This window comes from Nannobrachium achirus (assembly GCF_963921795.1).
Source record: "Nannobrachium achirus genome assembly, chromosome: 5".
Classification (NCBI taxonomy): Eukaryota; Metazoa; Chordata; class Actinopteri; order Myctophiformes; family Myctophidae; genus Nannobrachium; species Nannobrachium achirus.
This window is the reverse complement of record NC_137814.1, coordinates 61,256,786-61,270,946: the sequence shown is the minus strand read 5'-3', so window position 1 is coordinate 61,270,946 and position 14,161 is coordinate 61,256,786. Positions and strand designations below refer to the sequence as shown.

General features: G+C 44.3%; 1 protein-coding gene across 1 annotated transcript; it reads right to left on the bottom strand.

Moving 5' to 3' along the window:
* Positions 1-9,668: 9,668 nt before the first annotated feature.
* LOC308285238 (tripartite motif-containing protein 16-like) lies at positions 9,669-10,775 on the bottom strand (the record flags this gene model as incomplete). The annotated part of the gene is made up of 1 exon (XM_080725956.1): positions 9,669-10,775. The coding sequence occupies one exon, from the start codon at positions 10,773-10,775 to the stop codon at positions 9,669-9,671; it is 1,107 nt and encodes a 368-aa protein (XP_080582082.1).
* Positions 10,776-14,161: the final 3,386 nt, after the last annotated feature.

The following is a 14,161-nucleotide window of genomic DNA, read 5'->3' as shown; positions in this document are numbered from 1 at the left end:
ACTTGTACCTGCACACCACTTCTCATTGATGTTATGTAACCTGGTCCATTTACTCATTGTCAGAGAGAGAGAGAGAGAGAGAGAGAGAGAGAGAGAGAGAGAGAGAGAGAGAGCACCCCCTTCAAAAGCTGCGATCCAGAACATTTAAATGAACGAGATCTTATTTTAACCAATGTGTAGACTATCTCAATACATGTACATGTTCAGCAGTGTTGGGGTAGCGGCATTAGTAAAGTAAGGCGCTACAGTAATATATTACCGAATTGCGGTAACGACTAATCACATTACTAAAACAAAAAGAAAAAAGAAATCGGTAATATAGGCCTATTATTAAAGTTATACTAACGTTACTGTGTTACTGTCCGCGTTACCGACCAGGGTCCCGTTATCTCCGTTTTGAGCCAATATGGGGCGCATTTTGTTCCATATTTTTATAACCACCCCCCCCCCCCCCCCCCCCCCCCCCTCGCCTGACCATCAATACTCTCTCTAAGGTTAGACCAAGGCACTCTTGTGGAAAGTTATAAAGCCTTTATTTCAGGGCTAATTCATAGCAAGAATATCAAAAACCTACGCGTTGCGGCACATTATGCATTCTTCGGGGTGACTAAGCAAAAAAGCTGAACAAACATGGCTTTTATAGGAAGCATTATATTTATAGGAAGCATGACATGACATCACAAGTTCATTATCATCTACATGTTGACTGGAAGGCTAAAAACCACATCAAGACAAAATGTAAACTTTAATAAAAACAGCATGAAATCCTACACCAACTCCTACCCCTTTAACACACCAAACAATTATAAAAAAGGTGAATAATCAATGTCCTCACTGATTTTAACAGTGATGAACAAAATAAAATCCAAGAAGAAGGCCAGTAGGACCCAGGTTGGACGGCGTGTGCCTTCGGCCTTCGTCTCTCAGCCATGTCCTGTCTGCACTCTGAAGTTCCCTGGCTGCTGCGTGCTGCCCAGCACAGACACACACTGTTGGGTGGACTGGAAAGCACTATGCACAGTCTAGTCACTAATAACTCCACTAAAGGTCAACAACTGAAGAAAAAACGCACGCTAAAATGTATGCGTGTATGTTCAGTGGTTGTGTAGGTGGTCTGGTAGACTATAGCCCCTTTTTCCACTACAGGGCCGAACAAGAACCAGAACCTTCCAGAACCAAGAACTTTCAAGAACCTGTGAAGTTCCAGGACCAAGTTCTGCTTACGTTTCCATGTAACCAGACCTAACCTTGGAAGGTCCCAAAAAGGGGGCATAGGTTCCCAGAACTCAAGTTCAGTACTACATCAAGAGCAGGACCTAAAAAACCAGGCCATGCGCAATGCAAAACCACACCAGAACCCCAAAGATATCGTCGTTGTCGGGTGGAAAACGTATATGTCCAAAACAGTTTGTTTTGTATTTGTCATTTTTTAAATGATTTAAACTAGTGAAAACAGCCGATCTACAAGCACACAACGCCTCGCACCGCGAGGCGTTGTGTGCTTGTAGATCGGCTGTTTTCACTACTTTTGTACTACGGCCTTGTATGATGAAGCAGTGCTTTACTTTGCGAAAGAACTGTCAAATTTGAAACTTGGAGATACAAGGTTTCGGCCCGACAGTGACGATATATAGGTTCAGGTTCTGGAAAGTTCTGCCTCGTATAGTGGAAAAGTTGCTCTAGCTAATACATGCTCAGTGGTTGTGGTTGGTCTCCTTCCTTACTCTTCCATTGAAGCATTTACACCCTGGTGTCGAGTAGGACCCCTGCTGGTGAGCAAGTAGTACTGCCTGAAGTTCAAAAGCCCCTGCCAACATGATTCTCTCTCTCTCTCTCTCTCTGTCTCTCTCTCTCTCTCTCTCTCTCTCTCTCTCTCTCTCTCTCGCTCTCTCTCTCTCTCAGTCTCTCTCTCAGTCTCTCGCCCTCCTATATCGTTGCACGCGAGCCCAGGGCTCTGGCATGGAGTTATGATGACACATCACATCATGGGGAATGACACACGCTGTAGGAGATACACTGAGGGCACTGTGTGTGTGTGTGTGTGTGTGTGTGTGTGTGTGTGTGTGTGTGTGTGTGTGTGTGTGTGTGTGTGTGTGTGTGCGCGCGCGCGCGTGCGTGTGTGTGTGTTATTTAACATTAAGGCTCATGCATCGCATGCCGTTGGAGATGAGAGCAGATGTATTGATATGCAGCAGCAGAACATGCCTTCACTAGCACTGCGACTATAGGGATGAGGCCATATAGAGGGTATGCACGTGACATCTTCATACCCGGAAGTTATGCGGGAGCGCCTACTGATTGGCAAAGAACTACTTTCTGGCCTTGACAGCCCATACATCCAAACAGAAAAGTCCTATCTGATATCCTGGAACAACGTTAAACAATGTTAAACTCACTTTGCCACTCACTTTGCCACTCAATTTGCCATTCACTTTATGCATGCACTAAGGCTGGGCGATATTAGGAAAACCTTCGATATTCGATAATGTTGTTGAATACCTCGATATTGATATGATATTAGTAAAAACTATTTCATTATATAGTTTTTAATGTTTTTTCTGCTTTAGGTCCACTGCCTGTCTAATCCAGATGAATAGCATCTATGCATGCACACTGCATAGTACACATAGAATAAAGAAATTAAATGCCTTATTTCCATTTTCCAACATAGATAGATAGATTTATTTATTTTCGTGTCGTGCACCAAAAAGGTGCCCAGCCCACATGGACTTACAGGACACATACATATAAATCATTTCATTGGTAGGCCTACCATACAGGTATACAAAGAAACAAAAAGACTGTTCTTCAAACTGTCCTTCAAGCATACAAAACACTTTGTCTTTTTTCCCAAGCTTCACATTTTTCCCAAGCCAACAATGGTTTCATTGAAATTACCTCTATTATGAAACTTTAATTTCACGAATGTCACGAACACTTTTAAAATGGCACTTTTTTTGTTGCACCTTAGCATCCACGTTGTGGGGGAACATTAGACGAAAATAGCAGATCAACTTCGTGTCTTGGTCTGCAAGCTTCTGGAAAATGTTTGGAAAATGTTTTTAACACGATCGTCTTCTTTTCTCTTCATCTTCTCTCCTGCAGGTCCCTGGAACAACCAGTTTCAGATGGGGGTCCGCGGCCTAATGAATATGAACTTGGGGGTCCTTGACATGAAAACGTTTGATGGATAGTTCATGAAAGCAAAAGATGAGAAATGGGACATTCTGGAGTTCAAAATGTACTTAGTACTTAAGTAAATTTAGTTAGTTACAGTACTTTACATCACTGTATCCCACCTATCGTCGTTGTCGGGTGGAAACCTTGTATGTCCAAAACGTATTTATCATTTTTAAAATTAATGAAAACAGCCGATCTACAAGCACACAACGCCTCGCACCGCGAGGCGTTGTGTGCTAGTAGATCAGCTGTTTTCACTACTTTTGTGCGATGGCCTTGTATGATGAAGCAGGGCTTTACTTAGCGAAAAAATATACAAATTTGAAACTTGGAGATACGAGGTTTCTGCCCGACAATGACACTATGCTCAATCGGTTCTCTTTGTTGTCGTATTGTAATTATGCTCTTTCAAGCGGCAGATCAACCTCACACACACGGGACCCCATCCATCACAGCTCCATTCAGCTGGTAGAACCCATAGAAAAGGAGATATGGGCAGCCCTTGAGCCGCGCAAACACGCATAGCGTCTTTTGAAGATGAGACGTGAAGCTGTTTAGTGGAATTGCGTGCGCATCGTTAGCCCCGCACAATAGTGCTCCCTCCAGGCTGCGGCCTCCATCTCTAGATCCACTCTGCTCATTGTCAAACTGAAACGCTTCCATTTCCAACATGCTTAGATTATTACTGACACTCCTTGAGTAAAAGGCAGCATTTTTCAAAGAATACCAGAGCGCTCGCCCGCCTCGGGTGTCTATCCCAGTGTTTTTCAACCACTGTGCCTGGGTGTGCCACTGAGAAGGGTCAAGTGTGCCCCTTGAAACTGCTTGAAAGCCAGTATTGTATTTATCATTTTAAAAATGATTTAAACTAGTGAATACAGCCGATCTACAAGCACACAACGCCTCGCGTTGCGAGGCGTTGTGTGCTTGTAGATCTGCTGTTTTCACGACTGTTGTGCGACAGCCTTGTATGATGAAGCAGGGCTTTACTTTGCGAAGAAACGTACACATTTGAAACTTGGAGGTACAAGGTTTCTTCCCGACAGTGACGATATTTACACCCCCGTATTATGTTCATCACTGTGATGTCAGGGGAACCAAATATGTATGCCCATATATGGAGATCCCTGTGATGCCAGGGGAACCAAATCCCTTTTATGGACAACCAAAGAAGGTCTCAGCAAGAACAGTCACCAACGTCATCTAGGCTCCATGGGTGGCGGGTGGCCACCGGTGGCCACCCAAAATAACATTAGCGTCGATGAGCACTTCGTCACTTCCGCCACCCAAAAGTGTCATGGCGGCGTCCCATGGTGTGCCAACTTCCGGGTGTTGTCTGTTCCTGCCTAACCTTCCTTGTGGACAACTAGGTAGTCATCCGGCAACAGCTCACAGCTGTGAAGCCGGGAGGAGTTCAGATTGACAATCAGGTTCACAGGAGGGGAGGGGGCGAGCGAAGTGTGGTAGAACAGTGGAAGGGCAAGGGCCAGACCCAGAATTTGACATAATGAAGGTATTGCAACTTCTCACTTTGGGCACGCAGAACAACGTGTCCATTTATTGCACTGCACTCACACTGACAACACAACACAACACAACCACACACGCACGCACGCACGCACTCACGCACGCACGCACGCACGCACGCACGCACACACACACACACACACACACACACACACACACACACACACACACACACACACACACACACCTCTTTGTTATTGTTGTCACCCCAAAACCCTCACCCTATCCTCTTAAAGAGCCCATTTTTGCCCATATTTGTCTTCATCATTGTCATCTTCAAAGTCCAACCTAATAGTGTTGACACATAGCATAGAGTGAAAGGCAGGTTATTTGAGCAGCTGCACCGTCCCTTGAAACCTGCTTTGCAGCAATATTTGATGAGCTTAAGTACTGCCTTTGGAGCAGGGAGGGCAATACACCTGACTGGAACATACCCTCCACTCTCTGAATTCCATGTATTTTCTTCGATTGGAAGCTAAGGGCAATTTGTCAAGTACCAAAAGTCAACCAAAAGTCAGAAAGGTTATTGTTGCTTTAAAAGTCTAATGAATGTACTACTAAACAACTCTAATATTATGAAAATCAGACTGGCTGGTGTACATTTCTGGGAGGTCCCAAAATAGATAACCCCCAGAAAGGGAGTGGGGGTCCGGAACATTTTACACCCATAATTTACTCAGTCGATTCCTTGACCCAGAAAACATAGGATTGGCATGTTTAATTAGGTTTCTAGGTTGTCTAGAAGCCAAGATGGCACAAATGATGTATTTTATGTCGTCCATTTTGAACGTCCAAAAATGGCGGTGTCTGTACAAAGAGTTTTGGATTCCCCATGCTCTGAAGATTCCAGAAATGTAGACGGTAGTTTTCTAATCTCCAAAAAAATCCAACAAAATACAGAGTGGACCTGACTAAACCTTGTTTGGCACTCGGCTTCGCCTCGTGCCACTACCCTGAAACAGTGGTAAATCAGCCAACAACCCACTCCCTCTCATGGCAAATGGCTTACTTTTCACAATTTCTGCCTCTAATATTTGACAATTTGGCCAATGTTTAATTTGTCACTTTAAATTAAAAAAAAGTCCTTAAATTGTCACTTTAGAAATGTGCATGCACCCTCTATACACTCTAACTCTGTTGGTTTGTTTACTGTTGAGTGAGAAAACAATGTTGCACATTACTGTAGGTTAATCATCTGGTGCGGAGCCCACAAAATAATCTCGGGACCCCCCTGGGGGGCCCGGCCCACAGGTTGAGAACCACTGCACTATACAACCAGCAGCCCATTCCCCTTGTAACTAACTGTAAAGTGTAAATAATTCCCCCTGGGCCTGGTGCAGATATAAAGTAGATTAATTTCAGAAATAGGATATATATCTTTGTTGTCGCTGTTTAGCAGCTGTCCGTCATTTGACAGCTAGGACGGCCCTCTGTGGAAGCCTGAGCTCTTAATCAGGGTTAAGTCCTCTGTGTGTGTGTGTGTGTGTGTGTGTGTGTGTGTGTGTGTGTGTGTGTGTGTGTGTGTGTGTGTGTGTGTGCAAGCGCCCAGTCGTTAAGGTCTTTAAGAGATTAAAGGACTTTCACGTGATGTTTACTGTGGTGTGGTTCTCAAACCGTGGACCGGGGACCCCCTGGGGGTGCTTCCTTCGAGGGCTTTCCAGAGGGGGTCCCCAGCAAATTGTGACCAGTGTTAACCCTATTTTATACTACGGCTATTTGACAATAGCCGAAGCTCACGGCACATTGTGGTGCAGCATATTGTGCGATGGTGGATCGGCTATTTTTGAGAGAGAGAAAAAAAAACATTTTAAGATTTTTTTAATATTTTAAGAGGGCGTGGCAGAGATTATGTTTTGCACCCTGTGACACCTCTAGGGCAGTGGTTCTCAACCTTTTCAGACCGCGACCCCCAATATAATCATATTTAAACTAGGGACCCCCCCCACCCTGACGAGCACTATAAGAGATGAGGCATTACATTTTATATAACATGGTTCTAATGTGAAAATAGCAGATCTACATGCTCACAACGCCTCACAACGTTATGAGCATGTACTGTAGATCGGCTATTTTCACAATTTCTGCCTTTAATATTTGACGTCCAGCGTAGTTTATGTGAGAGTCGTCCTGGAGAGGGTCAGGGCTAGATGAACGTGATGAGGACTCTATCTGTTGGGCTGTGAGTGCAGGCCGTGTAGATGAGGCACCAGCCAGTTGCATGGCAAAACCCTCTGCTGCCTCGATTTGAAAAGCTTTTTCCACAGCCTCATTGAGAGTCAGGTCATCTGGGGACATTATCAGTCTCTCACGGACCTTTGGGTTGTTTGTGTGCTCGGCCAGCTGGTCCCTAATCATTTCATCTTGTAATCCCCCAAACTTGCACAGGCTGGCCAAACCCCTCAGATCGGCCACATATTGGTGAACTGACTCACCTGCACGTTGTTTGCGCTGGCTAAACAGAATCCGACGGAGGATAACACTTTGTGGGGCGGCGAAATGAGAGGCCAGTAATGTGACAGTCTGCATATTTTGCGGCGGTTCCGAGAGTGGAGAATATCCGTTGTCCCTCGGTGCCCAGGCAGTGGACGTCCGTCGCTAACGTCCTCCAGTCCCAGAGCCATGAAGTAGGTTTCGAACGACTCATGCTAGCGAGTCCATGGTACCGGAGGCTCGCCCGGCAACGGTAGGAAGGCGGGAGGCGGTGAGAACGTCATCTCCATCTTCGTCGCCAATGTTACATCCACAAATAAGGCACACGACTAGTTGGGTGAACTGAACATGGTAGTGTTTACTGTGGCTTAAAGAGTGCGCCGGCAATGCACAGTACAAACCGGTAGCAGCAGTGTACACGAGCCAACAACAACAAACGTACTGACATACGGCAGCATTCATTTACGTGCTCAATGTCGCAACTCCCCAGTGACGTAAAACCCCAGAGACAAGGTGCGCTCATACATAACAGACCATACATCGGACATACCAAATGAGGACGATGATATTACCAGAAGCACACAGAGCTAGTGTAGTGTCCGAGGCTGTAGGGTATAAGTGCAAGCTTTAGATCTCTTTATAAGGACAGATGACCAGGAACGTCTCTCGTTGGAAAACCAGCAAAGCTATTCCATTTATTATTGTTGTGCGACCAACTAGCCGACAGAACAGGACAGTCGCTACGACGTCATCAATCACAGTTCCCTGACAGGCAACACTAAACAATCCCTGAGCCTACATGTACAAAAATAAATGTCCCCAAATGTCAACACAAATACATCATCCAGCAAGGGAGGACCACAGGGAATACAACTAGAAAGATGCAATTGGAAATTGCAAGTGTGGTTGCCATGACTATGTATATTCTGCAGCAAGCTAACTGTCATGTGAAGCTCGACCAATCCTCGAGCTAGCACCGAGAATGCTGTTTCCTGATTGGCTAAGTGTTATCCAGAACATTAAGAAGTAAGCTGGGCTAGAACTATAATGTGTTGCTTACAGCAACCACACCAATAAAGACTAGAAAGAATGCAGTTGGAAATTGCAAGTGTGGTTGCCGTGACTATATTCTGCAGCAGGTTATCCGTCATGTGAAGCTCGACCAATCCTCGAGCTAGTGTAACGGACCTCCCCACCCGGGCTTCGAACCCGGGCCTCTCACGTGAAAATCAAATATCTTAACCATCGCCCTAAAGGGATATCCCTATGGAACAAGGGAGATACTAGACTTTTTGAGGCTTCATAGCTAGGGCTGCGACTCTCTCCGTCACACTAGCACCACTCCTCAAATGTTTTTCCATCAATTTCCAATGGCATCTCATTCACAAAAAAGTTTATCTAGTGAAAATAAAGTTTCCCCAGAACTGTCAGGCAACCACACTAATAAAATATGCCGTGCTTTATCGGCCCGGTACTTTTGTGAAGCATGATCTCACTACTTATGCCTGGCCTAATGCCTACGACAGTGTTTCTCAAATATGTTCATGTCAAGGGCCGCCAAATTGACACTCATTAGCCTGCGGACCCCCATTTGAAAAGACATGCCAAGGACCCCCAAAGGAGAATTATATTACAGCAGTAGTTTTCAACCATTTTAACCCATTAACGAGATTCTAAAAAAATGTCGGTTTATAATAACGGTTTTCTGAAAAAACTATGGTTTCTATATCAGTGGTTTTATTTATTGATTGATTGATCGATTGATTGATTGAGGATTGTATTAAAGGTTTGCATAGGAAAAGGTACATGACAGTACAGTTCACCGGTACAGTAAGCCTAGTAGTAAACCTTACCGAGCCATGAGGAAGAGTCTTCGCTCTGACCCGACCGAGGATCGAACCGTCAACTAAAGGGGCGACACCACAAAAAAGTCTTATCAGCTTGTTTACATTGGGGTCCCTATTTAAACTCATATAACATTGAATGACAGATAAATAAAACAGTACTAGGCAGAACAATATAAGATCAGATGAAAAGAAAAAAAGAAAACAGCTGTAAAACAAAAAAATAAGCGATAAGTGCAGTAGAAAGGTCAGGGGAGGGAGATGAGGATGGGCATAGTATTTTTGTTTAACAGTTTCGAGTAGCAGACGCCTGTAAGCGACTTTTCAGTACGGTTTTAAAGGAGCTGCTCAAACCTTTTCAGTTCAAGGACCCCTAGAATTACATGTATTTGACCGCAGACCCCATCTCAAAATATGTTGTTCCAGGGACCCCCCAGAAGCAAATGAGTTGAAAGTGTTCACTTTAAAAGAATATATGTTTGAAGATTTTCACCAACTTTCACTTTCACTTTCATTTTTAAAAATCAATGTCAATTTAACTCTGAGAGTGTACAAATAAATGTACACTTTATGAGTAACAGACCCATAAGGGTCCATTTGGTTCCTAACTATCTATCATTTAGCTGGAACTCCCTCAAAGACCCCCGGGGGGTCCCTGCCTCGGATTCCACTCTGAGAATCACCGGCCTACGCAACCAACTCAATGGTGGTCTTGTCAGTAGATAGCATGAACCCAGCGTAGAGCGGCTGGGTGAAGGTGGCCTGGACCCTGTAGAGCAGGGTCATGGTGTTGTCGGACACGCTGTAGAAGGACAGGGTACCTGCGCTGTGATCCAGGTACACTCCCACCCTGCTGGACACGTGACTCGTGATCTGAGGACCCACGCTTTTGTGTCTGAAAACGCACTTCGTGAAATCTCCGGTCCAGTGCTGTAAAGACCAAGACTTGTCGTTGAATCCAAACCCGTTGTCGGGATAGTCTCTGCTGATAGTTTTGTACGCGACTGAGATGTTGACGGTGCTTCCGGTCCACTCCACCTCCCAGTAACAGCGTCCCGTCAGAGCCTCTTTGCTCAGGACCTGAAACAACCCGAGGAATCTGTCTGGGTGATGAAGGCACGACTGCTGTTGCTTCATCTTTGCCACTTTCCTGTTCTCTTTGGAAAGAGACAGGTATCGGTTTGCCGTGTTTGGATCCAGCGTTATTAGACGCGAATATTTCAAGAAGTCGGCTCTGGTCCTGGGTTCCGGGCCCGTCTCCCTCTCCTGGGTCCTCTGCTGCTGGACGTTCTGCTGAGCGATACGAAGCTCCCTTTGCCTCTCTCCCGTCCCTTCCGCCGCGATCGAGATCACGTCGTAACCTCCTCCGTGCTCGTCCGCGCAGCCGCTCTCGCGGAACCTGTCGGAGGCATGGGTGTCACAGAACGAGACCTGACACTGGAGGCAGGTCTTCACGGCTCTCAGCTTCCTCCCGGCGCACGAGTCGCAGGCCACGTCCCCGGGCCCGGCGTAGCAGTGGTCGGGAGGCGTCGCCGCCTGCAGCGACGTCCTCTTCAGGATGTCCATCATGTCGGCCAGCATGTTGTTCTGCCTCAGGACGGGCCGCGGGTTGAACGTCTGCCGGCACTGCGGGCAGCTGAAGCGGTCGCGCTGCTCGTCCTGGCTCCAGTAGCCCTCGATGCACTCGCTGCAGTAGTTGTGGCCGCAGGGGACGGTCACCGGGTGCTTCAGGGGGTCTAGACAGATGGAGCAGCAGAACTGCTCCTGGTCCACTTGGACCCCTTGCTGTGACATTTTAAAGGCTTAGTAGGAGGAGCCCTAGGATGAAGGCTGATTGACTTTTGTCTTTTTTGTCTTTTTCGAGTCGCACCGCTAACGCATTTACTTTATGGGAGTTGCCTAAATGACAGGGCGGGTCTAAATGGGGTTAATTTATTGTGATGTCATTGCGTGGTGACGTAATGGCAAATGTGAAACGACATCATCGCCATGTTGGCTTGTGGTGGACATTTTTGTCAAAATTCGATTTTTTTTTGTTCACAGACATGAACATGAGTGGACAATAATATTACCAGAAATACATAAATAGATGGCCCTGAATGGCCATAACAGGTCTGTAACTCTGACTCTGAGTGTATACAAATGGAACCAAATAAGGGTCCATTTGGTTCCATTTGTACACTCTCAGCGTTATGGGGGTCCTTGCAAATAAAATCTTTGAAAACCACTGTACTATAGTTGACTCCTAAAGTGCCATAGCGTCGACATATAAATCAATTTCATTTCTTAGATTTTTCTTTTATTTACGTGAAATTACTTAGAATAATCATAGTATTTTATTTTTACTCATGAACATCTTAGCTTTTTTGGGGGGATACTTTTTGAAATGTTTTAAAAATAATAATAGGCCTAATTATGTAGTAAACCAAAAATTAAGGGACCCACACAAATATATCCGTGACCCACAAATGGATCCCGACCCAGTGTTTGGAAAACATGCTGTACACCCTCCTCCAACTGTTTAATATGTTCTACATTTTCAACTGTTTTTATTATGTTTTGAAACTTGCTTAGTGGCAATGTAAACTTATGTTTTCTCATGCCAATAAAGCTCATTTGAATTGAATTTAAATTGTTTGGTAAACAGTGGGCTAAAAAGTAAAACGTTTTACTGTCAGACTTGCAGTGGTGGAAAAAGCTATACTCAGATGCTTTACTTAAGTAAAAGTATCAATACTGCAATATAGAAATACTCCGTTAGGGTGCCCTCACACCAAAATACCTATGAGAGTGGAATCCGTGTTCCACCAATGCATTTCAATTAGAAGGGAGCGTTTTTTTTCAGAAATCCTCTGCTGGCATGAAACCGCTTCACTCTCATTGAAATGCATTGGCGGAACGCGGATTCCACTCTCATAGGTACTTTGGTGTGAGGGCACCCTTACAAGTAAACATCTGGAATTCAAAATGTAATTGAGTAAAAGTACAAAAGTAATGGCATCAAAATATACTTAAAGTACCAAAAGTAAAAGTACAAAATGTTTGAAAATAGCAGATCTACAAGCTCACAATGTGAGCTTGTAGATCTGCTATTTTCAAATAGCCTATAGGTATAAAATAGGGTTAAAGTGGATTAATGTATGTTTTATAATATAATCATTTATATCTGCAAAATAACTAGTAACTAAAGTTTTCAAATAAATGTAGTGGAGTACAAGTACAATATTTGCCTCTGAGATGTAGTGGAGTAGAAGTAAAAGTACAGAAAACTGGAAATACTCAAGCTAAGTACAAATACCTCAAAACTGTACAGTAGATATAGTCAGAAAAGAAAAAAAAAAAACAGTGCAAACTAAGCAGTGCTCTTCCGAGCACAGGTCTCCACCAGGCCAGGCGTCCTGGTGGTGTTATAATAGGCCAATGTAAAAAGGGTGGCATGTGTTCTTCACCAATCTTAGACCTTTCTTGGCGCCACCATGAGGCTGATTTGAACATTTAGTGTAATTTCTTTCTTGACCTTTTGCGAATGTGCGTGCACAATTTCATTACAATTCCACGCATTTTGTTTGAAATGGATCAATCCTGCAACGTTTGGAGGCCAATCTTAGCCAATCAGGATGGATTTTTTAATATGGGACAGATCCGTCTTGATCATATGACTGTAGAGATACTGTGTACTGATTTGTGTTAATTTTGGGTAAAATCTGACAGAGTAATATCCAAAAATGTGTCTTACATAAGTCGGCCTCCTGGTGGCGCTATAAAAGGCTGATGTGAAAAATGCAAGGAAAGGGTTTTTCCTTGGCCTATAGGGAGTGCGCTTACAAAGTTTGAAACTGATCGGTGGAGTTATAGGTAAAACCACGAATCGGCCTGTTATAGCGCCACCATGAGGCTGATTTAAAAAATTTGAAGTGGCATTTCTTCCTCGGCCTAGTGGGAACATGTGTTTGTGATTTCATGTTAATACACCGTACTTGTCAGCCTTCTGATTGGTCCCTGAGACTCCCTGACTGGCCAACCAGAAAAAATCATTAACTTTTTGCAATCGGGGGTGGAGTTGTGCAGTGAGAGAATGTTGCTTCAGGCTTTCAACAACGGTCCGCACTGCGCGGCACGGCGAGCGTGCAGTACGGCGGCGCGAGGTGATAGCGATTTCGCTCATTATAATGAATAAGCTTCAACAAACTATAGTTCACATGGACCTTATCAATGTAACTAAGAGTTTTGATTGGGTACATATATTTTAAATGGGCAGAATTACGAAAGCCAGCCTATTATGTGTGTAGAACTATAGGCTGGCTGTCATTTTCCTACCCAAAATGCACTGCGCTTTCTCTTTCTATTTATCTCCTCTGTCTGATCCAGAGGATTAAACTAATTAAAACATATATTTTCGGGGGAAAACTACTGTTTTGCTATGTAACTACTGTACTTTTTTCTTCCCTTTTTATTAATATCACGTAGATGTGTTTTTTTTTGGTACTTTATATAGCTGTAATGAGGCTATGAACAATCTTTTCCCCCCATCCACTTCCACTATAAAATAATCTGCAATGGTGATTCTGTCCCACTGGGATTAAACAAATTAAAACATATATTTTCGGGGGAAACCCCCTGTTTTGCAATGTAACTACTGTACCTTTGTCTTCCCTTTTTATTAAATTAATATCACCTAGATGTTTTTCCTTTGGTACTTTAAATTGCAATAATGAGGCAATGAAAATACCCTCTCCCCCATTCACTGCCACTATAAAAACAATCTGCCCAGGGTCATTTGTACCACCATAGTAACAGGGCAGAATGGGGCGGGATTTGACATACGGTCTATTGCACTCGTGTTTGTGATTTGAGGCATTTTGTCCAAAATGGACCAATCTTACAATCTTTGAAAGCCAATCTCAGCCAATCAGGATGGAATATGGACAATCAGACAGATCCTCGTCGATCACATGACTGTAGAGATACTGTCTACCGATTTGCGTGATTTTAGGACACAATCTGTAGGAGTAGTGTACAGAAATGTGTTTTGCAAACATCGGCCTCATGGTGGCGCTAGAACAGGGCCATTTGAAAAATGTAGGGCAGAGGTTCTGAAATGGCATCCAGGGAGTGTGTGCTGTGTGCTCATTTTGGCAGCGATCGGGCCAACAGCGCCGGAGATTAGCTGGTAACAAACT